We start from the raw sequence: 23508 nt of genomic DNA on the forward strand, positions 1-23508 counted from the left end.
AGAAAGAGAGGAGGCTGGGCACAGTGGCTCACGCCTGTAATCCCAGCACTTTGGGAGGAAGAGGCGGGTGGATCATGAGGTCAGAAGTTCGAGACCAGCCTGACCAACATGGCGAAACCCCATCTCTTCTAAAAATACAAAAATCAGCTAGGTGTCATGGCATGTGCCTGTAACCCCAGCTACTCAGGAGGCTGAGGCAGTGAGCTGATATCTCCCACCTGAACCCAGGAGGCGGAGGTTGCAATGAGCCAAGATCGCGCCACTGCACTCCAGCCTGGCCGACAAAGCTAGACTCCATCTCAAACAAAAAAAAAAAAAAGAAGGAGACAGAGCAAAGGGGAATATAATATGGTCAACCATGTTAAGGGCTGTCAGGGCAAGTAAGATAATGACAGAGATTTAGCAAGATGGATGTCACTGGTGACCATGGCAGGATGGCTCTGATGGTGAGATGCACACAGAAGCCTTGTCTGTTCATAATCCCAGTTCTCAGCTATCAGAGCCCTGGCTTTCCTGGTGAGACGCTAGATGTGGTTTTCTGGACAGCATTCTAATACCACATTAGCTGCTGCCAGAGGAGTGTTGGAATGCTGTAGGGAAGGACTGGTGAAAGGGAGCAGGTGATGCTCTGGGAACAGGCTAGGCTAGGACAAGAGTAGAAGGGAGCAGAGGAACAGGCGAGGCAAACAGGGTGTCCTGTGCGCAATCAAATGGTCCAGGCCCAGCTGTTACGAGAATAGCCACCTAGGGGTTAGGCCAGCAGGGAGAAAAGGTGAGGTGGCCGGAGAACCCATGCTACAAAAATACCCCAAATATCCACACAGTATAAGGCACTGGGCTGGGTGCCAGTACTCAGATGAATCTACCTCCATTCCTGCCCTTGGGAAGTGCATGGTCACTTGGGGAGAAAAACAGCCAACTGAAATAACTCCAACCAGGACATGGTCAACAGCGGACAGGAGGCCAGGCATGGTGGCTCATGCCTATAATCCCAGTACTTTGGGAGGCCGAGGTGGGCAGATCACTTAAGGCCAGGAGTTCGAGACCAGCCTGGCCAACATGGTGAAACCCCGACTCTACTAAAAATACAAAAATTAGCTGGGCATGATGGCGCTTGCCTGTAGTCCTAGCTACTTGTGAGATTGAGGTAGGAGAATTGCTTGAACCTAGAGGCAGAGGTAGCAGTGAGCAAAGATCGTGCCACTGCACCCAGCCTGGGCAACAGAGCAAGACTCAGTCTCAAAAAAAAAGTGGACAGGATGTCGGGAGGCACAGAAGAGGAAGTGACCAGGAGAGGAGACACCACTTGAGCTGGGCCTTAAACACGAATAGGAGTTTGCTGGGCAGGGCAGAAGGCATTTGCTTGAGAGGACTGAGGCCCAGGGGCTTGGAGGTGGGAGGCAAGGGGCCACATGTATCTACAGCAAAGCGTGGCTGGGACAGAGATGACTGGATGGAAAGGAGGGCCTGGGTACTCTGGGTATCTGAACTTTATCCTGAGGGCAGTGGAGAGCCAGGGAAGGCTTTTGTTGATTTGTTTGTTTGTTTTTATTGATATATCATAGCTGTACATATTAGGGAAGATATGAAGAAGAGGAGTGACATAGTCTGCCAGAGTGTGGCTGAGGAGTAGGAGGAGTGTGAAGAGGCTGGGGTACTGTCCAGACCAGAGATGGTGATGGCCTTGACATCTCCCCAGAGATGGGGATGGAGGGGAGGGACCATATTCCAGAGCTGTTTGGGAGGCAGAAAGGAGACTGAAGGGAGGGTGGGGCATGAAAGACAGGGAGGTGCGCAGGGCAGGCAGGTTCCTGACTTGACAGCACCAACAGGAGCAGGAATCTCTCCACGGACTGAGGCGCCGGGCAGGGAGGGGATGGTTCCTGAGAGGCCAACCTGCCTCCCAGTCCTGGGCCCTAGGGCTGGTGGAGGCCTCCTGGACACGGACACACACGCACATGCACGCGCACAGACGCTGCCTGGATTTTGCTTTGGGTTCAGTCTTCTCACTGCGGACCCTGGATTGAAACGATCTCCCCGCGGCCGCCGCCGCTACCTGGTGCCCGCAGGTGCCTGCAGGAGTCCTGGGGCCAGCTGGCGTCGATATACGGTCAGCACGCGGGAACGGTACAAGTGGCTACGCTTCAGCGAGGACTGTCTGTACCTGAACGTGTACGCGCCGGTGCGAGCGCCCGAGAATCCCCAGCTGCCGGTGAGTGCCAGGTCTCCCGCGCCCGCGGTCCCACAGCCGCCCACCGCCCCGCTCAGGCCCCGGCCTTCTTCGTCCAGGTGATGGTCTGGTTCCCGGGAGGCGCCTTCATCGTGGGTGCTGCTTCTTCATACGAGGGCTCTGACTTGGCCGCCCGCGAGAAAGTGGTGCTGGTGTTTCTGCAGCACAGGCTCGTCATCTTCGGCTTCCTGAGGTGGCGGGGCCGGTACCATCTGGGACCGCAGCTCTGGCCGGAGCGGCGGGGACTGGGTGGGAAGGGAGGGTCGGGGCCTAGGGCGGGGATGGGGGGGTGGGGCCGCGAGGCGGGGGCGGGGCCTGGCGCTCGGTGGAAGGGGCGGGTGCTCCATACCCTCTAGATGGGGCCAGCTAACTCCAAGGAAGGGGGTGTGGTCGCAGGACTGGGTCTTAGAGGGGCAAGGCTGGGCTGGGTGGGGGAAGCCCAGGAGGACAGCCCAACGCGCCCCGACTGTCGAGGCCCGGGACCCTGACAGTGAACCCCACACGCCCAGCACGGACGACAGCCACGCGCGCTGGAACTGGGGGCTGCTGGACCAGATGGCGGCTCTGCGCTGGGTGCAGGAGAATATCGCAGCCTTCGGGGGAGACCCAGGAAATGTGACCCTGTTTGGCCAGTCGGCGGGGGCCATGAGCATCTCAGGACTGGTGAGAGCAACGCCCAGACGGACCCAGCACAGACTTAGGCTCCTGCGTTCCCACAAATGTATCCTCCACTGCACAGGCCATGTGCAGATTTGCGTGTACATGAACGTGCCTGCCACAGAAATGCCCTCGCCCCTGCCAAGGGTACCGCCCCTCACAGCCAAGGATGTCTCCTCTGTTGAGGGACAGCACTGATGAGAAAACTGAGCCCCAGGAAGGGTAGTGCTGAGGCTTGGGGTAATCAGTGACTCCGGGTGCTACCCAGCACCTTCTGCCTCTCCACATTCCCCCAGAACTCTATCCCCTGAACAGAGCCCACCATCTGCCCCCTGGGCAAGGCTAGGACCTCACACCAGGCCTGCGAGCCAGGGGCATGAGTTGGCGGGCATTGCCCCGACTCCTTTGTGACTGCTGACCTGGGATGTGCCTGGAATGTGGGTGTACTGTAAGGTGCCCTGTGAGGGGCATATGGCTGGGAAGTGAACACATCACACAGGACCTTGCTGGCCACAGTCGTAATAATACTCAACAGCTGAGCACTTCCTGTGTGCCAGGCATTCTTCTAAGCACCTTATGTGTCGTCATCCATGTAATTCCTTCAATAGTCCAAAAAGAAAAGTACTGTTGTCTCCATTCTACAGATAAAGAAACGAAGGCCCAGAGAATTAAGCAACTTTATCCAAAATTCACTAAAACGCAGAGGAAAAAAAAATTTCTTTTTCTTGAGACGGAGTTTCGCTCTTGTTGCCCAGGCTGGAGTGCAATGGCGTGATCTCAGCTCACCATTACCTCCGCCTCCCGGGTTCAAGCGATTCTCCAAAGCAGGGAAAGATTTTAAGCAGCAAAGTGACACGATCAGATGTGCATTTAGAGAGATGGCTCAGCCTGCTGCATGGGACTGGGTTGGCAAGAAATAGGAGCAGAGAATCGGAGAGCTACTGGGAGGGGCAAGAATGGGGATAGGATATATCCTAGGAGAGATCATGGGGGCTGGCTCTAAAGCAGGGGCAGGAAAGATGGAGAGCAGAGGATGGCTCAGCGTGATCCAGGAGGCCAAATGGGCAGGACTAGGGCAGCTGGGGTGTGGTAATTAGCAGAGATAGGGAAGGCCCCTGGGGCTGGGGGATGGTATGGGGTAAGGAATGCCATCCAGACAGGGATTGGCTGGAGCAGGTTTGGGGCACATGAAGTCTGAGGTATCCAAGGGACAGGATGAGAGGTCCTAGATGTACTTGTTCCCCCAACTTGGGCAGTGGAGAGAGGCTAACAACTGTCAGCACAGGTAACAACCTGGGGAAACCATGAGGTCCCTTCCACCTACACCTCATTTCTAGCCCTAAAGCAGAGGGAGACCCCTTTTCCACACCACCAGATTCCCTCCCACAATCTCACATCCCCTCTGGAACTTGCTGGGGCCCACTGTACAGACCAGAGGCAGGAAGACCACTGGCTTTAGGTCTAAGATATCACCCCAGGACTCCTGACTCCCTCCCAGCTACTTGCCCTTCCTGGCTTCACTCAGGCTGCCTGCCCATGGCCAGATAGATACCCAGAACAGGCCAGGTGTCCCTACTTGGGCATCTCACGGGTGTATTCTTCCCTGTTCTTGCAGATGATGTCACCCCTAGCCTCGGGTCTCTTCCATCGGGCCATTTCCCAGAGTGGCACCGCGTTATTCAGACTTTTCATCACTCGTAACCCACTGAAAGTGGCCAAGTTGAGTGCCTCTCCTTCCCCAGGGCTTAGCAAGGAAGGGCAGGATGGAAGCACCCCTGAGCATCCCTTCTTCTCTCTATAGAAGGTTGCCCACCTGGCTGGATGCAACCACAACAGCACACAGATCCTGGTAAACTGCCTGAGGGCACTATCAGGGGCCAAGGTGATGCGTGTGTCCAACGAGATGGTAGGTAGAACATTCCAGCTGCCTGACCTGGCTGCCTGAAGGCCATCCTCCTATCCTGGTACCCAGCCACCCCCAACTACTTCCCCAGGGACCCTGTCTCAAGAGCACACGAGGGAGACTTCCTTTAACTCTGATCCCTTCCTCTCCCCCACAGAGATTCCTCCAACTGAACTTCCAGAGAGACCCTGAAGAGGTAATCCGGCCACATTCTGCAATTTGAGTATTTATTTAACACCTACTTTGTGCCAGGCACTTGGGATACTTAGGGAATTGTTCTGGCCAAGATCCGTTCCCTAGTGGAGCTGATGTTCCAGTGGGGAAGGAGAATAAACCCTATAAATAAATATATTGTCCACCTCCTTAGAAGGTGATAAGTGAACAGCAAGGAATGGAGAGGGTAAAGGGACATGTTGGGAGGTGTGGACTTTTAAATAGAATGGCTAGGACAGGACTCAGTGAAGTGAAATTTAGCAAAGATTTTCAAGAGGTGAAGGAGTGAGCTATACAGATACCCGCGGCCATCCCAAGTCCACGTAACTTGGTCCTGCCTATCCTGCTCCCCTCCCACACCCATCCTCCTGGGGCTCACCATGCCAGCCCCAGCCTTTTCCCAATCAAAGAGCCTAGGCTAGAGCAGCCTCTGAAGGGGCACCCAAGGTCACAGGGACCCTGGGAGGATACTTGAGGAGACTGGCTGGAAATGCCCTTTGCCTTGTAGATTATCTGGTCCATGAGCCCTGTGGTGGATGGTGTGGTGATCCCAGATGACCCTTTGGTGCTCCTGACCCAGGGGCAGGTTTCATCTGTGCCCTACCTTCTAGGTGTCAACAACCTGGAGTTCAACTGGCTCTTGCCTTACGTAAGTGAGTAGGAATTCAATTGGCTCTTGCCTTACGTAAGTGAGTAGGAATTCAATTGGCTCTTGCCTTACGTAAGTGAGTACCACAGTGGAGGCAGGGAAGGATGCCTCTTGGACGGTGCTGGGCACCAGGTCAGATGCCAGTAGCCCCTCTGTGGATGCCCTATGTTTGGGAGCCTCCTGTAGTCCCTGTACAGTGAAAACTGGCCATGAATGATGGAGGGGAAGAAGGGAGAAGTATGGCCTGTTGGAGATTTGAGGGCCACAAATTCTCAGATCATAGTTTACATGGGTTATGATGTTCATTCCCAAGCCTCTATGCAGCTGCAAATCCTGAAGCCCTTCCTTGCTCCTGGGTCAGGGTAGATGCCCCAATTCAGGATGGACCCCCGCTCGGTACCACTTCAGCTCTGGCCCAGGTGGTAGTGATGAGCAGGATGGGAGCAGGAGGGCAAGAGAGAGTCATGGGCCCTTCCTGGGCTGTGTGCTGTGTCTGTTAACTCATCATTAGATGGGCAAAACCCTTGGGGCCTTTGTGGCTCTGGCCAGAATCCCTCCTAATGCTCAGGCCTGACCCACACTGGGGTCCTTGTCTTGTGAACAGATCATGAAGTTCCCGCTAAACCGGCAGGCGATGAGAAAGGAAACCATCACTAAGATGCTCTGGAGTACCCGCACCCTGTTGGTGAGGGACCCAGCTGGCAGGGATGCTCAGTTCAGACAGGGTTGACCCCCCCGTTTTTTTTAACCTAGTAGCTGCTCTTTGCAAAGGGGCTCCCAGCCAGGGTAAGGATCTTTCTTGGAGGGTCTGGGGTTTGGTGTGGGATCAGATGACTGCTTACAGGTAAGGTGCTCAGGGTCATGGGGCAGTTACGCAGCAAAATCAGGGGTTACAATCAGCAGAGACAGAAACTTTCCCAGGAAGCTCCCTTTTTTCCCCCTCCCAGGCCAAAAACTCCTGGGGGGGCTGAGCCAAGTCACTGGTGGGCCCACCTCTGGCCCAGCTGGCACCCAGGCCTCAGGTAAGTGTGCCCTCCCCACCCAGAATATCACCAAGGAGCAGGTACCACTTGTGGTGGAGGAGTACCTGGACAATGTCAATGAGCATGACTGGAAGATGCTACGAAACCGTATGATGGACATAGTTCAAGATGCCACTTTCGTGTATGCCACGCTGCAGACTGCTCACTACCACCGAGGTATGCGGGGTCCCCAAGAGTGGCCACACTGGCCCTGTCCACTCTCCAGGTGTGCTGTTTACCAACTGGGCTTATCGACTGCTCCCCTACCCTCTCTGTACTTCTGGGCTAGTATAGGATTCTAAGATATCACAGAGGAGGCAGCATGCTATCAACTATAAGAGAGGAAGGGGCCAGGCATGGTGGCTCACACCTGTAATCCCAGCACTTTGGGAAGCCGAAGCAGGCGGATCATTTGAGGCCAGGAGTTCTAGACCAGCCTCACCAACATGGTGAAAACCCATCTCTACTAAAAATACAAAAAAATTAGCCAGACATAGTGGCGCATGCCTGTAGTCCCAGCTACTCGGTAGGCTGACGCAGGAGAATCACTTGAACCTGGGAGGGGGAGGTTGCAGTGAGCCAACATCACACCACTGCACTCCAGCCTGGGCAACAGAGCGAGACTCCGTCTCAAAAAAAAAAAAAAGTATAAGAGAGGAACTGTTCTTCCTTAGGAACAAGGGCAGGACCTCAAACAGTCCGGAGGAGAAGCCTGGGGTGGTCAGGGAAGGCTTCCTGGCTGAGAGGACAGGCTTAGGGGCACCTTGAAAGTTCAGGCTGACTGGGGCTAAGGGAACATGTGGGTAATAGGTTAAAGGGGGGGGCTGGAAAATGCAGACACCAAAGACCCTTCAATATGAGGCCAAGAAAGGAAGGTTCAGAGCAGGGAAAAGGAAGGCTTCCATGATCCTGGCCACAATCCTGTGAATTAGGTTTTAGTATTCTCAGCCTGAAGATAAGGAATTATTGATACAATTCAGAAAGGTAGAGCAACTTGCTTTAGGTCACACAGCAAATGAGTAGTGCAGACAGGATTCAAGTCTGCCCCCTTGATTCTGAAGCCAAAGCTCTTTTTCCTGCTTGGTGCAGGTGAGTGGGAGGCATGGGGTGAATGAGAAGCCTAGGCAGAGGCTTTTACTGCATCCCTTCTCAGTTTCCCTATTCACAGATGCCGGCCTCCCTGTCTACCTGTATGAATTTGAGCACCACGCTCGTGGAATAATCGTCAAACCCCGCACTGATGGGGCAGACCATGGGGATGAGATGTACCTCCTCTTTGGGGGCCCCTTCGCCACAGGTGCAAAGGCCCCACCTGATACCCCGACTGGGTGTCCAGTCTCCCACCTCTGGATGCAGACCCACCCCTCCATCAGCTGGCCACAGGGAGCTCACCAATTCCTGATCTGTGATGCTCTCCCAAATGAAAGTCTTCTGCTCCGGAAGCAGCAGAAGCAGCAGGAGTAGGGTGGGAGGTCAGCGTCCCCTGCTCTGTCCGAAATCCCACATCCCATTCTGCCCCCAGGCCTTTCCACGGGTAAGGAGAAGGCACTTAGCCTCCGGATGATGAAATACTGGGCCAACTTTGCCCGCACAGGGTGAGTCTGCCCCCCAGCACATCTGGGCATTCTACCTGCCCAGTGCTGGACCCGATGGCCAGCTGCTTCGGATATTTGCCCTAGCATGTCCTACAGGAACTGCCCAGTCGGCCCAACCAGAGTGCCCCTTCTTCCTCAGCTTTCCCCAGTCGGTCACCAGATCCTAGAATGTGTCCTTCTTGCTCCATGACCCACACTCTTCATTCATCAAGCATTCCACAGTCATTCACCACTGCACTCTTTTGGGCCCAACCTCACTATTGAGAGCTGTAATTCAAGGATGTTGCAGACATGAGCCCCATCCTCCAGCAGCTCACCACATAAAATCAGGAAATTACAATCTGGTACACTGAGAGCTGTACTGGGGGAGCACAAGGCACTTTGAGAGCATAAAGGAGGTGTCTCACCCAGCCTAGGGGGCAGGCGACATATAAAGAGAGCTTTGGCTAGCCTTGTGACTATTTTCTTAAAGTCTCACTCTGTCACCCAGACTGGAGTGCAGTGGCGCAATCCCAGCTCACTGCAATCTCCGCCTCCCAGGTTCAAGCGACTCTCCTGCCTCAGCCTCCCGAGGAGCTGGGATTACAGGCCACCACGCCTGGCTAATTTTTGTATTTTTGTAGAGATGGGGTTTCATGTTGGCCAGGCTGGTCTTGAATTCCTGACCTCAAGCAATCCACCCACCTCGGCCTCCCAAAGTGCTGGAATTACAGGCATGAGCCACTGCGCCCAGCCTCTCTCCTTTCAATTCATCCTCCTTATGACACTCAAAGTGTCTTTCTTTTTCTTTTTTTTTTATTTTTTTTGAGACAGGGTCTCACTCTGCTGCCCAAGCTAGAGTGTAGTGGTGTAATCACAGCTCACTGCAGCCTTGACCTCCCAGGCTCAAGCAATCCTCCCACTTCAGCCTCCCAAGTAGCTGGGACTACAGGCACACACCACCATGCCCGGCTAATTTTTTTTTTTTTTTTTTTTTTTTTTTTTTTTTTTTTGAGATGGAGTCTCGCTCTGTCACCCAGGCTGGAGAGCAGTGGTGCAATCTCAGCTCACTGCAAGCTCTGCTTCCCGGGTTTATGCCATTCTCCTGCCTCAGCCTCCCGAGTAGCTGGGACTACAGGCGCCTGGCACCATGCCTGGCTAATTTTTTATATCTTTAGTAGAGACGAAGTTTCACCATGTTAGCCAGGATGGTCTCAATCTCCTGACCTCGTGATCTGCCCGCCTCGGCCTCCCAAAGTGCTGGGATTACAGGTGTGAGCCACCACGCCTGGCCTAATTTTTGTATTTTTTGTATAGATGAGGTCTTGCTATTTTGCCCAGGCTGGTCTCCAACTCCCAGGCTCAAGCAATTTTCTCACCTATGCCTCCCAAAGTGTTGGTCTTACAGGTGTTAGCCACCACACCCAGCCCAAGGGATCTTTTTGAAATAACATCTGACCAAGTCACTCTCCTGTTTAAAATTCTTCACGGCTACTCTCTGCCTCCAATATAAAGTCCCAGCCCCTCAACCTTGCATGAAAGGCCTTTCAAAATCTTTCCTATGTCATCTCCTTTCCACTTCGATCCCTTTCACACACAGTCTGTTTTTTTGTTGTTGTTGTTGTTGTTTTTGTTTTTGTTTTTGTTTTTGAGACAGAGTCTCACTCTGTCACCCAGGCTGGAGTGCAGTGGCGCGATCTCGGCTCACTGCAATCTCCGCCTCCCAGGTTCACGCCATTCTCCTTCCTCAGCTTCCCAAGTAGCTGGGACCACAGGCGCCCGCCACCATGCCCGGCTTTTTTTTTTTTTTTGTATATTTAGTAGAGACAGGGTTTCACCATGTTAGCCAGGATGGTCTCGATCTCTTGACCTCGTGATCCGCCTGCCTCGGCCTCCCAAAGTGCTGGGATTACAGGCATAAGCCGCCACGCCTGGCCACACACACACTCTGTTTTTACCTAACTCTTGACTTGTGCTTACTCCAAAAGCCTTGGTCTTTTATATCTCTCAACCTGGCACATACTGTTTGCTCTGCCTGGAAGGCCCACCCCAATACACACTTTCCTACTCTTTATTAAAGTTCTAAGTATCATCTCCGTAAAGCCCTCTGGAACCCCAATTCCCAAGGGCAAATTAAACGAGGGAAGGGTGAAAGAAAGAAGCAGGATGAAAAGGAACACAGGTAATCCTCTCTTTTTTATTTCTGGGCAGAAACCCCAATGATGGGAATCTGCCTTGCTGGCCACGCTATGACAAGGATGAAAAGTACCTGCAGCTGGATTTTACCACGAGAGTGGGCATGAAGCTCAAGGAGAAGAAGATGGCTTTTTGGATGAGTCTGTACCAGTCTCAAAGACCTGAGAAGCAGAGGCAATTCTAAGGGTGCCTACGCAGGAAGGAGCCAAAGAGGGGTTTGCCCCACCACCCAGGCCCTGGGGAGACTAGCCATGGACATACCTGGGGACAAGGGTTCTACCCACCCCAATTTAGAACTGCAGGAGCTCCCTGCTGCCTCCCAGCCAAAGCTAGAGCTTTTGCCTGTTGTATGGCACCTGCACCGCCCTCTCCAGCCTGACATCCCATGATGCCCCACTACTTCACTGTTGACATCCAGTTAGGCCAGGCCCTGTCAACACCACACTGTGCCCAGCTCTCCAGCCTCAGGACAACCTCTTTTTTTCCCTTCTTCAAATCCTCCCACCCTTCAATGTCTCCTTGTGGCTCCTTCTTATGGGAGGTCGACCCAGACTGCCACTGTCACTGCACCCAGCTTGGCATTTACCATCCATCCTGCTCAACCTTGTGCCTGTCTGTTCACGTTGGTCTGGAGGCCTAGGGCAGGTTGTGACATGGAGCAAACTTTTGGTAGTTTGGGATCTTTTCTCCCACCCACACTTATCGCCCCCAGGGCCACTCCAAAGTCTATACACAGGGGTAGTCTCTTCAATAAAGAAGTGTTGATTAGACCTGAATTTCTCCACCTATAAAATGGGTGCGTGAAGTGAATAGTGTCTCAATTTGAGCCCTGAGAGAAAGAAAGTGTTGCTGCCTGTTCCTTAGTGGGCTATGCCTGGATGCTACACTCAGTCAAAGGGTGCTACTGCAAAGTTGCCTGGAGTACAAAACACTTGCCTTTTGCTTTCATGGTCTCAAGTGCACCCCTCAGGACAGCAGGACAGCCACACCCCATGCTCACTTGTCCATCAGTTTAGGTCTTAGTGCCACATCCAGATTCCTCTGGCCTGGCCTGCAGCCCGTGTGTATCCCAGCCTGTCCCACAGTTTTGTTTCATTGTTCTGTGGGGTATTTTTTTTTTTGAGACGGAGTTTTGCTTTTGTCACCCAGGCTGGAGTGCAATGACGAAATCTCGGCTCACTGCAGCCTCAGTCTCCCGAGTTCAAGCGATTCTCCTGCCTCAGCCTCCCAAGTAGCTGAGATTACAGATGCCCACCACCATGCCCGGCTAATTTTTGTATTTTTAGTAGAGATAGGGTTTCATCATGTCGGCCAGGCTGGTCTCAAACTCCTGACCTCAGGTAATCCGCCCGTCTCAGCCTCCCAAAGTGCTGGAATTACAGGCATGAGCCACCATGCCTGGCCACTGTGGGCTTTTTGGTGGTAAAATACACATGACAAACTTTACCATTTTAACTATTTTTGTTTTTTGTTTTGTTTTTTGTTTTTTGTGGGTTTTGTTTTTTTTTTTTTTTGAGATGGAGTCTCGCTCTGTCGCCCAGGCTGGAGTGCAGTGGCGCGTTCTCGGCTCACTGTGATCTCCACCTCCCGGGTTCACGCTATTCTCCTGCCTCAGCCTCTCGAATAGCTGGGACCACAGGTGCCTGCCACAACACCCAGCTAATTTTTTTTTTGTACTTTTAGTAGAGACGGGGTTTCACCATGTTAGCCAGGATGGTCTCGATCTCCTGACCTCGTGATCCTCCCACCTCGGCCTCCCAAAGTGCTGGGATTACAGGCGTGAGCCACCGCGCCCAGACCATTTTAACTATTTTTAAATGTACAGTTCAATATCATTAAGTACATTCACATCATTGCACAACCATCACCACTATTCTGTCTTTAGAACTTTTTCATCATTTAAACTGAAACTCTGTACCCATTCAACAATGACTTGCTGTTACTCCCTCTTCCTAGCCCCCGGTAACCCCTATTCTGCTTTCTGTCTCTATGAACTTGACTCTTCCAGGTGCCTGATATAAGTACAGTAATGCAGTATTTGTCCTTTTGTGTCTGGCTTATGTCACTTCACATGATGTCTTCAAGTTTCATCCATGCTGTAGCATCTATCAGAATTTCCTTCCGTTTTAAGGCTGGATAATATTCCATTGCAGGTATATAACACATTTTGTTTATCCATCCATCCAGTGATGGGCATTTGGGTTCTTTCCACCTTTAGGCTATTGTGAATAATGCTGCTATGAACACTGGCATAGTGTCCCACAGTATTTTTGTCCCAAACTAGTGTTGATTAGGCCCTTTATTCCCAGAGGTTCCTGAGTCTCTGGGGCAAATGGAAGCTGCACAGATCTGTAGGATGAGGCACATCTAATTCCCCATACCCCAGGATCTAACCCCCAAAGCAAAGGGATGGTGGAGGAGGGCGGAAGCCCCTTCCAAGCAAACATTAATCCTCACAACAACCGTGGATCTTATTATCCCCATTTTACAGATGAAGAAACTGAGGCATTGAGACATTAAAAAGCCTTGCCCAAGGGCCTGAGCTGGTGGAGGCAGAGCAGGAATTGGATCCAGGCCTGTCTGAGGCACCCTGCCACCTCCATCCAGACCTGGAGCAATCCCTGAGAAGGGTGGCTACCACAGGAGATGTGGCAGCTCTGGTCTCAGGAAGCACAGCCGGAGGATGTCCCAGGCAACCAAACAGCCACTCATCAGTAAGGAGCCAGAGTGAGGGCTGCTAGTTCAGCCCCCAGAAGGTGGTCCTGGGGTAGCCAGTGCAGAACTCAGCAGGAGCTCAGTTCCAGCTGAGCCTGATTTCACTCCAGTGTCTACAAGGGACATCCTGACCTGGAGGTCCTCGGCTACTCACCCTGGGGCCTGCTGGCACAGCCCAGGAGCTAGCCCAGGCCTGCCTCTGATGGTTCCCCTGATTTCTCCCCTGACAAAGATTCTCTCCTTGACCAAACTCTACTCAGACTTTCCTGAACTTTTTCAGCTAGGCCTGACTTTTTAGCAAGATTCCTGCTAAGTCAGTTTAACCAGAGCCCCCCACCTTCGATATCTGATCATCTTCCATAATCTAATTAAGTTCCTTAGCCTCGGCCAGGCACGGTGGCTCACGCCTGTAATCCCAGCACTTTGGGAGGCAGAGGCAGGCAGACCACTTGAGCTCAGGAGTTCGAGACCAGCGTGTCCAACATGGTGAAACCCCATTCTACTAAAAATACAAAAATTAGCCAGATGTGGTGGTGGGCGCCTGCAATCACAGCTACTTGAGAGGCTGAGGCAGGAGAATCGCTTGAACTCAGGAGGTGGAGGTTGCAGTGAGCTGAAATTGTGCCACTGAACTCCAGCCTGGGCGACAGAGCAAGACTCTGCCTCAAAAATATAAAAAATAAAAGTTCTTCAGCCTCTATTATCCCCAAGGTGATGTCTGGTCACCCTGGCCTGCCTGCAGCAAGAATCCTATTGGATGGGCTTAGCCAGAATTCCCCCCTTTATCTCTGATATTTCCTCTTAGTAATTTTCCATCCACTGACCCCACCTTGCTCCTTGGCTATAAATTCTCACTTGTCCATGCTGTATTCAGAGTTGAGCCCAATCTCTCTCCCCAGCTGCCTGACTGCAAAACCCCACTGTGGCAGTCCCTATGCCTATTTCTTTTTTTTTTTTTCTTTTTTTTTTTTTGGAAACAGGGTCTCCTCTGTTGCCCAGGCTGAAGTGCAGTGGTGCGATCACGGCTGACTGCAGCCTCAAACTCCTGGGCTCAAGCAATCCTCTCACGTCAGCCTCCCAAATAGCTGGGACCACAGACAGCCACCACCAGCCTCGGCGAATTTTTTTTTACTTTTTGGGCCTGACACAGTGGCACATGCCTGTAATCCCAGCACTTTGGGAGGCTGAGGCAAGAGGACTGCTTGAGCCCGGGAGTTTGAGACCAACCTGGGCAACACTGCAAGACCCCATCCCTACAAAAAACATTAATTAAAAAAATTAGCCAGGTATAGTGGCACATGCCTGTAGTCCCAGCTACTCAAGAGGCTGAGGTGGGAAAATCGCTTGAGCCCAGAAGGCCGAGGCTTCAGTGAGCTATGATCGTCACACCACTGCACTCCAGCCTGGGTGACAGAGTGAGACCCTCTCTACCGCCTTGGCCTCCAAAAGTGCTGGAATTACAGGCACAAGCTAACGGCTCGGCCCCTATGCCTATTTAAGATGCTCCCGAATAAAGTCTGCTTTACTGAGCCTTCACAAGGATCAAGAATGACTTTTCTTGAACTCCCCTCCTCATGCTTTCTCACTGTGGGGAGGGCAGCTGCCTCTAATGGCCACCTGCCCAGGGCCCTCCTCCCCCAACTAGAGGAAGTGCAGCTGAGCAGGAGCCAGGGCTTAGTCGGGTCCAGGCTGGCTGTGGCAGATGTGACAATCATAAAGGGCTCTGAGGAAACCCTAGGACCCTCCATAGGAATCCAAGCCTGGGAGAACCCCAGTGGGCAGTCTGAATGCTGGGTTGGCCCCTGCTTCCCACAGCCCCGGCTCCACACCCTCCCCATACACCCAGGAGGGTGTCCCGCTTCTCGTCAGCTCCTCCCCGGGGTTGCCTTGCTGGATGACGGAGGCGGGAGGGCTACCTACTACTGCCCTATCGTCCCACCTTGTCTTCCTGTCCCCACTCAGGTCCTCCCACGGCCACCCGGAGTCTCTCCTGAAGCTGCCGCCAGGCCCCATCCCGCGTGGATCGGTGCGCAGAACAGACTGGATCTTGGTGAAAGCCCGAGGACACTTTCTGAGTCTTGCCCCAAGCCGCCCTCCCCACCGCCGGGTTTCATCCACCCGCCCGCGCCATCGCGGGTACGAAAGAGTGCGGGCGCTAAGCTCACGCAGGCACAGCGCACACACGCGCCCCCTGCCGGCCGCGCCGGGCCGAGCCGCCCACCTGGGGCTGAGCCTGGCTCCTGGCTCCTGGCTCCGGAAGCAGTGCCCCAGCTTCTCCCTCGCCACGCCCCCACCTTCCACCCGCGAAGCAGCAATTACTGGCTCAGGCGGCTGGGAAAGGGCCAATTAGCACAGGCGACGCGGCCCCTCTGCGGGGCCCCTGCTGACCGCAGCCCACGCAGTGCTGCCTCCGCCGTGGGCCCCCAGCTCCCGCCGCCCGCCCGCCTGCCACAGCCCTCCCGGCCTGGCTGACAGCGCTGGCTGCCTAGGAGCCCCGGGGGACGCGCCGTCCGGCCTCCCGCCAACTGCAGTCACGGATCCAGCCGCCTGGCGCCAGCCCAGAGCCGGGGCGGACGTGCGGGCGCCGGGAGCTGAATCTCGCCGCCGCTGGGTGGTGGGGGCTAGTGGGCTGCGCTCCACTGCGAGGGCTCCTGCGCCCCCGACAGCCTGCGCCTTGGCGCCCGCCAGCAGTCTCCAGGCGGGGGCGGCCCCGCCCAAGCCCTCTTGCCTTCTCAGGGCCCTCCTTGTTTCTTCCGGACCTCCGAGGCCCGGTTCTGGGCTGGCCGAGCTGGAGAAGTTCCCCACTGGTGGCTACGGCAGAGCCAGGCTTTGGAAACCCACGGCCGGCGCTGGATCGTGCCCCGCGACAGGCACGTAGGCAGGATACGGGGTGGGCAGCACAGGGACACAAGCACTCATTACTGACAGTGAATGCATGAACTTCCTCCCCTGGGTCCCTCCCCTGCACAACCTGACTTACCCACCTATAGGCTTTGGGAGACCCAAGAGGGGTGGGTCCTGCCCTCCAGGATCCTGCAGGCTGCATGGGCAGAGGATCCAGGAGCTTGGCTAGGACCCCAAGCTAAAGAAAGCCCCGAGGTCCAGGGAGGGAGGCATCGGGTGAAAAAAAAAGGGGAGAGGCTGGAAGAGGGAGTTGTAGGGGACAGATGCCACCCGTCAAGGCTTTCCCTTCCCCCAAAGAACCCCCTTCCAGCTGAAGCCGGTCACACTGGGGCCCAGGAGTAAGGGACAAAGTGGGCCTGAGCCCAGTACATCCTCTGCAGGAGGCTGAAGTTTCTAGAACAAGAAGTGGGAGAGGGTTCAGTAGGAAGGTCCACAAGTGAGGTCGACCAAAGAGATCCTGCTGTTTCCCCATGAGTGCCACAAGGGACTGGGATAGAAGGGCTGAGGCTGGACCAGTCCTGGATGCAGTGGCCTTTTCTGTGCGTTCTCCCTCTGCTCCCTCAGGTCTGGAGGGCTGGGAGCCTGCTACGTGCTCTGGAACTTTACTCAGGTCTTGTTGAGCCAGACTTTCTTTGGGAAAGTGTGGACCATGTCTCTAAAAGAACCAGAACTGCTTCTTTCCACCAAGGTCATTAACTGTGTGGAGAGGGAGAGAGCCCCTGTTAGAAATTGGGGGATGCAGACTGAACAATGAAGGAACATAGCAACAATGAAGGAACATAGCAACAATGAAGGAACATAGGGACAATGACACCACCTTGAGTCCAGTGGAATGAGGTGCGGCTGCATTAAAGGATGAGGAAAGGGACAGAGACAGGTGTAAGAGACGATGGAACAATCAGCCAAGAAAGTCAGGGGGTTGGCTGGGCGTGGTGGCTCACACCTGTAATCCCTGCACTTTGGGAGGCTGTGGCGGGCAGATGGCTTAAGCCCAGGAGTTCAAGACCAGCCTGAACAACATGGCAAAACCCCATCTCTACGAAAAATACAAAAATTAGCCAGGCATGGTGGCATGCCCCTGCAGTCCCAGCTACTTGGGAAGCTGAGGTGGGAGGATGGCTTGAGCCTGGCAGGCAAAAGTTGCAGTGACACAAGATTTTTTAAAAGGCCAGGCAGGCATGGTTGCTCATGCCTGTAGTCCCAGCACTTTGGGAGACTGAGGCAGGCGGATCACCTGAGATCAGGAGTTCTGGACCAGCCTGGCCAACATGGAAAAACCCTGTCTCTACTAAAAATACAAAAATTAGCCAGGTGTGGTGGCACACACCTGTAATCCCAGCTACTCAGGAGGCTGAGGCACAAGAATCGCTTGAGCCTGGGAGGCGGAGGTTGCCAAGATTGTGCCACTGCACTCCAGCCTGGGCGACAGAGTGAGACCCTGTCAAAAAAAAAAAGGCAAGGGTGGAGGAAAGAGGCAGAAGCTGGTGGACACACAGCCAGACAGACAAATGGAAAGAGAGCCAGGGCAGTGCTGGGGCAGTTCAGACAAGAGAGGGGGCATGCCTGGACACTCAGAAGGTCCTAAAACAGTCCCTGTTTTAGGACAGGACTCTGGCCTCAGCCCCCTCTAGCCATGGTCCAGGACCCCTGTCCACTCCCAGCCCTTTCAGCCACAGGAGCTGCTGGCGGAGCACATTGGTGACCTCACCAAGGAGCTGCTGGGTGATCATTATGGATCCCCCGCTAATAAAGAGCAAGAACCCTTTTGAGGGGGAGCCTGAAGGTGAAAGAAAAAGCCTTTCAGGAAATTAGCACCAGTGGCAGGAAAATTCATCAAAAGCTGGCGGAGGCGCCTGTGGCTGATTCACGTCTCTTGCCAAAGAGGCAGCTCCTCTGACCTGGGGGAAGGCCTGGTAGCTTCCAGGGCCCTCTAGAGACCCCAGATCCCTGGCCCTGTTGCTGGGACTCTCAGCACCTGGCAGGGGTGCCACCATGGATTTGCTGCTCCCAAATCACAGGATTCTGCAGTGCTAGGAAAGGCTGCTGATCAGTAGGGGGTCTTGGGTTTTAATATAACTCTTCCCTCTGCTGTGTGATCTGAGACACTCAATTGGCTTCTCTGATACTCCCTGCCAGGAGAAATCCTAACCTGCCTGGCCTCTAGGCGACCAATATATCCACAATACTCAGTATATCTGAGACAAGAATATTTTTCTGAAGAGTGAGGATGCAACTATACCCAAACAATCATTGGTAGTGGGAGGTCTCACGTGAGAAGCAGAGAGGCAGCCTGAATGTGGAACCCATTATTCTGGTAGCAGCCCCACCTGCCAGCATCCAGGTATGGCCGACAGAATAGCTGTTGCAGCACACACCTCCAGGGGGCACCATTTCCATGGTTTACAGTCTGAATGAGGCCTGAATGTAACCTGAGCTTCATGACTGCCTCCTCTGGGCTTGGTACCCACAGGCACACTCACACCACACACGTGCCTCAGAGAAGGCTCTGATTGGTTGATCACGATCACCACCTAACCTAAAGCATCCACATTGGTCAGGCTTTGGAGCCCGCGCTTCCGCTCTAGCTATGCATGGCTCCCTTCAGCTCCCGGAGCAGGTCCAGTCCCAGGTCCAGCCAGATCATTTAATGCTGATAGAAGGCAGGATCTTTTGAAAGAGCTATGGATGTAGCAGGCCCCAGAGGCTCAGGAAGTCCTTTCCAGGCCATGCCCTGGTTCTGGCACTGCCACTGCCCCTGCTCCACTACTAAAGGAGGCAGGCCAGGCCATGCATGGTGGCTCATGCCTGTAATTCCAGCACTTTGGGAGGCCAAGGTGGGCAGATCTCCTGAGGTCGGGAGTTCAAGACTAGCCTGGCCAACATGGTGAAACCCCGTCTCTACTAAAAATACAAAAAATTAGCTGGGCATGGTGGTGCTCGCCTGTAATCCCATCTACTCGGGGGGCTGAGACAGGCGAATTGCTTGAAACCTTGAAACCGGGAGGCAGAGGTTGCAGTGAGCGAGATCGTGCCACTGCACTCCAGCCTGGGTGACAGAGTAGGACTCCATCTCAAAAAAAAAAAAAAAAGAATAAAGAAAAAAGAAAAGGAGGCAAGCCACAGGCAGTAACCTTTTTTTTTTTGAGACGGAATCTTGCTTTGTTGCCCAGGCTGGAGTGCGGTGGAACGATCTCAGCTCACTGCAGCCTCCACCTCCCAGGTTTAAGCTATTCTCGTGCCTCAGCCTCCCAAGTAGCTGGGATTACAGGCATAAGCCACCACACCCAGCTGATTTTTGTATTTTTAGTAGAGATGGAGTCTCACCATGTTGGCCAGGTTGGTCTAGAACTCCTGACCTCAGATGACCCACCTGCCTTGGCCTCCGAAAGTGCTGGGCTTACAGGTGTGAGCCACTGTGCCTGGTTTCAGGCACCCTTTTAGCTCATTGTATGGCATTTTGGCTAGACCTTATGTGAACTCAAATTGTTATCCTGTGCTTCCCTTACTGCCAACGTTTACAGATGGCTTCGTATCAACCAAAGCGTTGTACAACTCATAGCATTTCAGAGCTAGAAGGGACCATAAACAGTGTCATAGCCACCGTTCTTTGAGAACTTACAACTTTGTGCTAGACACTAACCCAGGTACCTTCTGATGTTTTTGCCTGCACAGTACAGCCATTCCTTTTCCCGTAACACCACCCTGTCCTCAGCAATTCACCGTGTCCACACCTCAGCTCAGGGATGACCAGATAACCCAGACTTGGACTATTAAGCTCAATCTCAAGATTTTTGTGGAAACATCAGGAAAGAGAATGACTACCACTTGAGGGTGAGTCAGCATGTGAAGGAAGGTAAAACGGAAAACTAGCCAGGTGCAGTGGCATGTGCCTGCAGTCCCAGCTACTCGGGAGGCTGAGATGGGAGGATTGCTTGAGCCCAGGAGTTCTGGGCTATAATTCACTATGCTGATTAGGTGTCTGCACTAAGTGTGGCATCGATATGGTGATCTCCTAGGAATGAGGGACCACCAGGTAGCCTAAGGAGGAGTGAACCAGCCCAGGTCGAAAATGGAGCAGGTCAAAACTCCTGTGCTAATCAGTAGTGAGATCGTGCCTGCGAATAGCTGTTGCACTCCAGCCTGGGCAATATAGCAAGACCTCATCTCTAAAAAAAAAAAAAAAAAAAAAAAAAAAAAAAAAAAAAAAAAAGGAATAGTGAAATGAAATAGTTCACACTGAGGAATAGCCTTGAACAAATAAAATAAAATAAAATAAAATAGGCTGGGCGCTGTGGCTCACACCTGTAATCCCAGCACTTTGGGAGGCCAAGAAAGGCAGATCACTTGAAGCCAGGAGTTCAAGACCAACCTGAGCAGCAACATAGCAAGAGCCCCCCACCTCTAAAGAAAAAAAAAATTAAAGAGTTAAGTGACTGCATTTCTTCAACTGCAGGACTTCTCTGGGATCTCTCTCTCTCTGAGTCTGCCTGGCTATATGCCCTTGAATGAGTCAGTCACCTGTTCTGAGTCTCAATTTCAAGAGCTACAAAATAAGACAGTAATTCTTTCCCTCTTTATCCTTTATTTATTTTATTTTTTATTTATTTTTTATTTTATTTTTTTGAGACGGAGTCTTGCTCTGTTGCCCAGGCTGGAGTGCAGTGGCACAATCTCGGCTCACTGCAAGCTGCGCCCCCGAGGTTCACGCCATTCTCCTGCCTCAGCCTCCCAAGTAGCTGGGACTACAGGCGCCCGCCACTACGCCTGGCTAATTTTTGTTTTGTTAGTAGAGGCGGGGTTTCACTGTGTTAGCCAGGATGGTCTCGATCTCCTGACCTTGTGATCCGCCCGCCTCGGCCTCCCATAGTGCTGGGATTACAGGCGTGAGCCACCGCGTCCAGCCTTTTTTTTTTTTTTTTTTTTTGAGATGGAGTCTCGCTCTGTCACCCAGGCTGGAGTGCCGTGGCACGATCTCAACTCACTGCAACCTCTGCCTCCTGAGGTCAAGCGATTCTCCCGCCTCAGCCTCCAGAGTAGCTGGGACTACAGGCACGTGCCACGCCCAGCTATTTTTTTGTATTTTTAGTAGAGACAGGGTTTCACTGTGTTAGCCAGGATGGTCTCGATCTCCTGACCTCGTGATCCACCCACCTTGGCCTCCCAAAGTATTGGGATTACAGGTGTGAGCCACCGCGCCCGGCCTTCCCTCTTTATCTTGAAGAAATTAAGGAGAGGCCAGCAAGAGAGTGTTTGGAAAATTGCTTTATGCAGTGGCTTGTGCCTGTAACCCCAGCACTTTGGGAGGCCAAGGTGGGAAGATTACTTGTGCCCAGAAGTTCGAGACCAGCCTGAGCAACATAACAAGACCCTGTCTCTGGAAGAAAGGAAGGAAGCAAGCAAGCAAGCATGGATTAGCCAGGTGGAGTGGTGTGTGCCTGTGGTCTCAGCTATCATGAGACTGAGGCAGGAGGATCACTTGAGCCCAGGAGTTTGAGGCCGCAGCGAGCAACGATGCCACCGCTGCACCCCAGCCTGGCTAACAGAAGATCACTTGAAGCCAGGAGTGAAAAAAAAAATCAGGCAGGAGGATCACTTGAGCCCAGGAGTTTGAGGCTGCAGCGAGCAATGATGCCACCGCTGCACCCCAGCCCGGCTAACAGAAGATCACTTGAAGCCAGGAGAAAAAAAAAAAGTAACAATTAGCCAGGCGTGGTGGTGTGCACTTGTAGTCGCAACTACTTAGGAGGCTGAGACGAGGATCGCCTGAGCCCAGGAGTTGAAAACTGCAATCAGCTAGGATCATGCCACTGCACTTGACCGAGCAAGTCCCTGTCAAAAAAAAAAGAAGACAAGAAAGAAAGAAGAAAGAGAGAGAGAGAAAGAGAAAGAAAGAAAGAAAGAAAGAGTTGTTCACTGAAGGGAAACCTGGGTTGTTCATCTTTGTGTCCATCTCCGTCACCAACACTACCTAAACTGCAAAGCATGCTGGGAGCTCCCCCTGGGCAGGAGGGAGCAAGATGAAGTTAGCATAAGGTGGGACTAGGGAAGCTATCAAGCCTGTGGGATGCCTTTGAGGTAGTTGAGTCGTCTTGTCTCATAGGCATTGGTGAGGGCATGCTGAGGGGCAGTCATTCTGCCCAGCATAGTTTAGAAAGCCTTGTCAGAAGCCTCTGAATTACACTTTTTTTTTTTTTTCTGAGACAGTGTCTCCCTCCATTGCCCAGGCTGGAATGCAGTGGCGTGATCTCAGCTCACTGCAACCTCCACCTCCCAGGTTCAAGTGATTCTCCTGCCTTAGCCTCCCAAGTAGCTGGGATTACAGGCATGTGCCACCATCCCCAGCTAATTTTTGTATTTTTAGTAGAGACAGGGTTTCACCACGTTGGCCAGGCTGGTCTCAAACTCCCGACCTCGGGTGATCTGCCCACCTCGTCCTCCCAAAGTACTGGGATTACAGGTGTGAGCCACCGCCCCAGCTTGAACTACACTTTTTTTTTTTTTTTTTTTTTAAGGCACTTCACTCTTGTTGCCAAGGCTGGAGTGCAATGGCGCGATCTCAGGTCACTGCAACCTCCGCCTCCCAGGTTCAAGAGATTCTCCTGCCTCAGCCTCCCGAGTAGCTGAGATTAGAGGCATGCGCCACCACACCCAGCTAATTTTGTGTTTTTAGTAGAGACAGGGTGTCTCCATGTTGGTCAGGCTGGTCTTGAACTCCCGACTTCAGGTAATCTGCCCGCCTCAGCCTCCCAAAGTGCTAGGATTACAGGCGTGTGCCACCACGTCTGGAATTTTTTTTTTTTTTTTAGGCAGGGTCTGACTCTTTTGCCTAGACTGAAGAGCTGCAGTGGCACAATCTCAGCTCACTGCAGCCTCGACCTCCCCACCTCAGATGATCCTTCCACCTCAGCCTCCTGGGTAGCTGGGACTACAGGCTTGCACCACCATATCCAGCTAATTTTTTGTATTTTTTTGTAGAGATGGGGTTTCATCATGCTGCCCAAACTGGCCTCGAGCTCCTGGGCTCAAGCCATCCACCTGTCTTGGCCTCCCAAAGTGCTGGGCTTACAGGCATAAGCCACTGAGCCTGGCCTCTCTAAACTACATTTAATGAAGAGTGTGAATTGGTCTGGCCAAGAAAGGGGAGAAAGACAAGCTAGACAGAGGGAAGTTAGCCAGGGCTGGAGCAGACCAAAGCTGAATTCCTTGCCTATTTACTCAGTAGTGTCATCTCAAGGAAAAGAATGATTGTCTGCTTTCTAAATTGCCCTTTTTGTGTTCCTGGAGGGCAGGCAGGCTGGTGAGGTGTCCATGGGCTAGTAATTATTTCTGCTTATTTACAAGGTAATATTACAGCATGACGAGAAACCCTGCCTGTTTTGATGGTTCCAAGCTTGGAAAGTTTGGGAAAGAATCCAAGAACATGGCAGGTTATCAAGGCGTTATCA

The 23508-nt window shown here is 53.0% G+C and overlaps 1 protein-coding gene across 1 annotated transcript in view; it reads left to right on the top strand.

Annotated features, from left to right (window-relative positions):
• The window catches only part of CES4A (carboxylesterase 4A), a 32915-nt gene extending 21703 nt beyond the window's left edge, over window positions 1-11212 (top strand). Inside the window, 13 exon segments of the mRNA XM_054534422.1 lie at window positions 2070-2109; window positions 2111-2212; window positions 2290-2423; window positions 2740-2893; window positions 4503-4613; window positions 4689-4793; window positions 4948-4986; window positions 5512-5652; window positions 6257-6337; window positions 6698-6851; window positions 7843-7971; window positions 8197-8269; window positions 10460-11212. Of these exon segments, the coding sequence (XP_054390397.1) occupies window positions 2070-2109; window positions 2111-2212; window positions 2290-2423; window positions 2740-2893; window positions 4503-4613; window positions 4689-4793; window positions 4948-4986; window positions 5512-5652; window positions 6257-6337; window positions 6698-6851; window positions 7843-7971; window positions 8197-8269; window positions 10460-10628 (1432 nt within the window). The 3' untranslated portion in view covers window positions 10629-11212.
• The last annotated feature ends 12296 nt before the right edge of the window (window positions 11213-23508 follow it).

The sequence above is a fragment of the Pongo abelii genome, chromosome 18 (genome assembly GCF_028885655.2).
Source record: "Pongo abelii isolate AG06213 chromosome 18, NHGRI_mPonAbe1-v2.0_pri, whole genome shotgun sequence".
Classification (NCBI taxonomy): Eukaryota; Metazoa; Chordata; class Mammalia; order Primates; family Hominidae; genus Pongo; species Pongo abelii.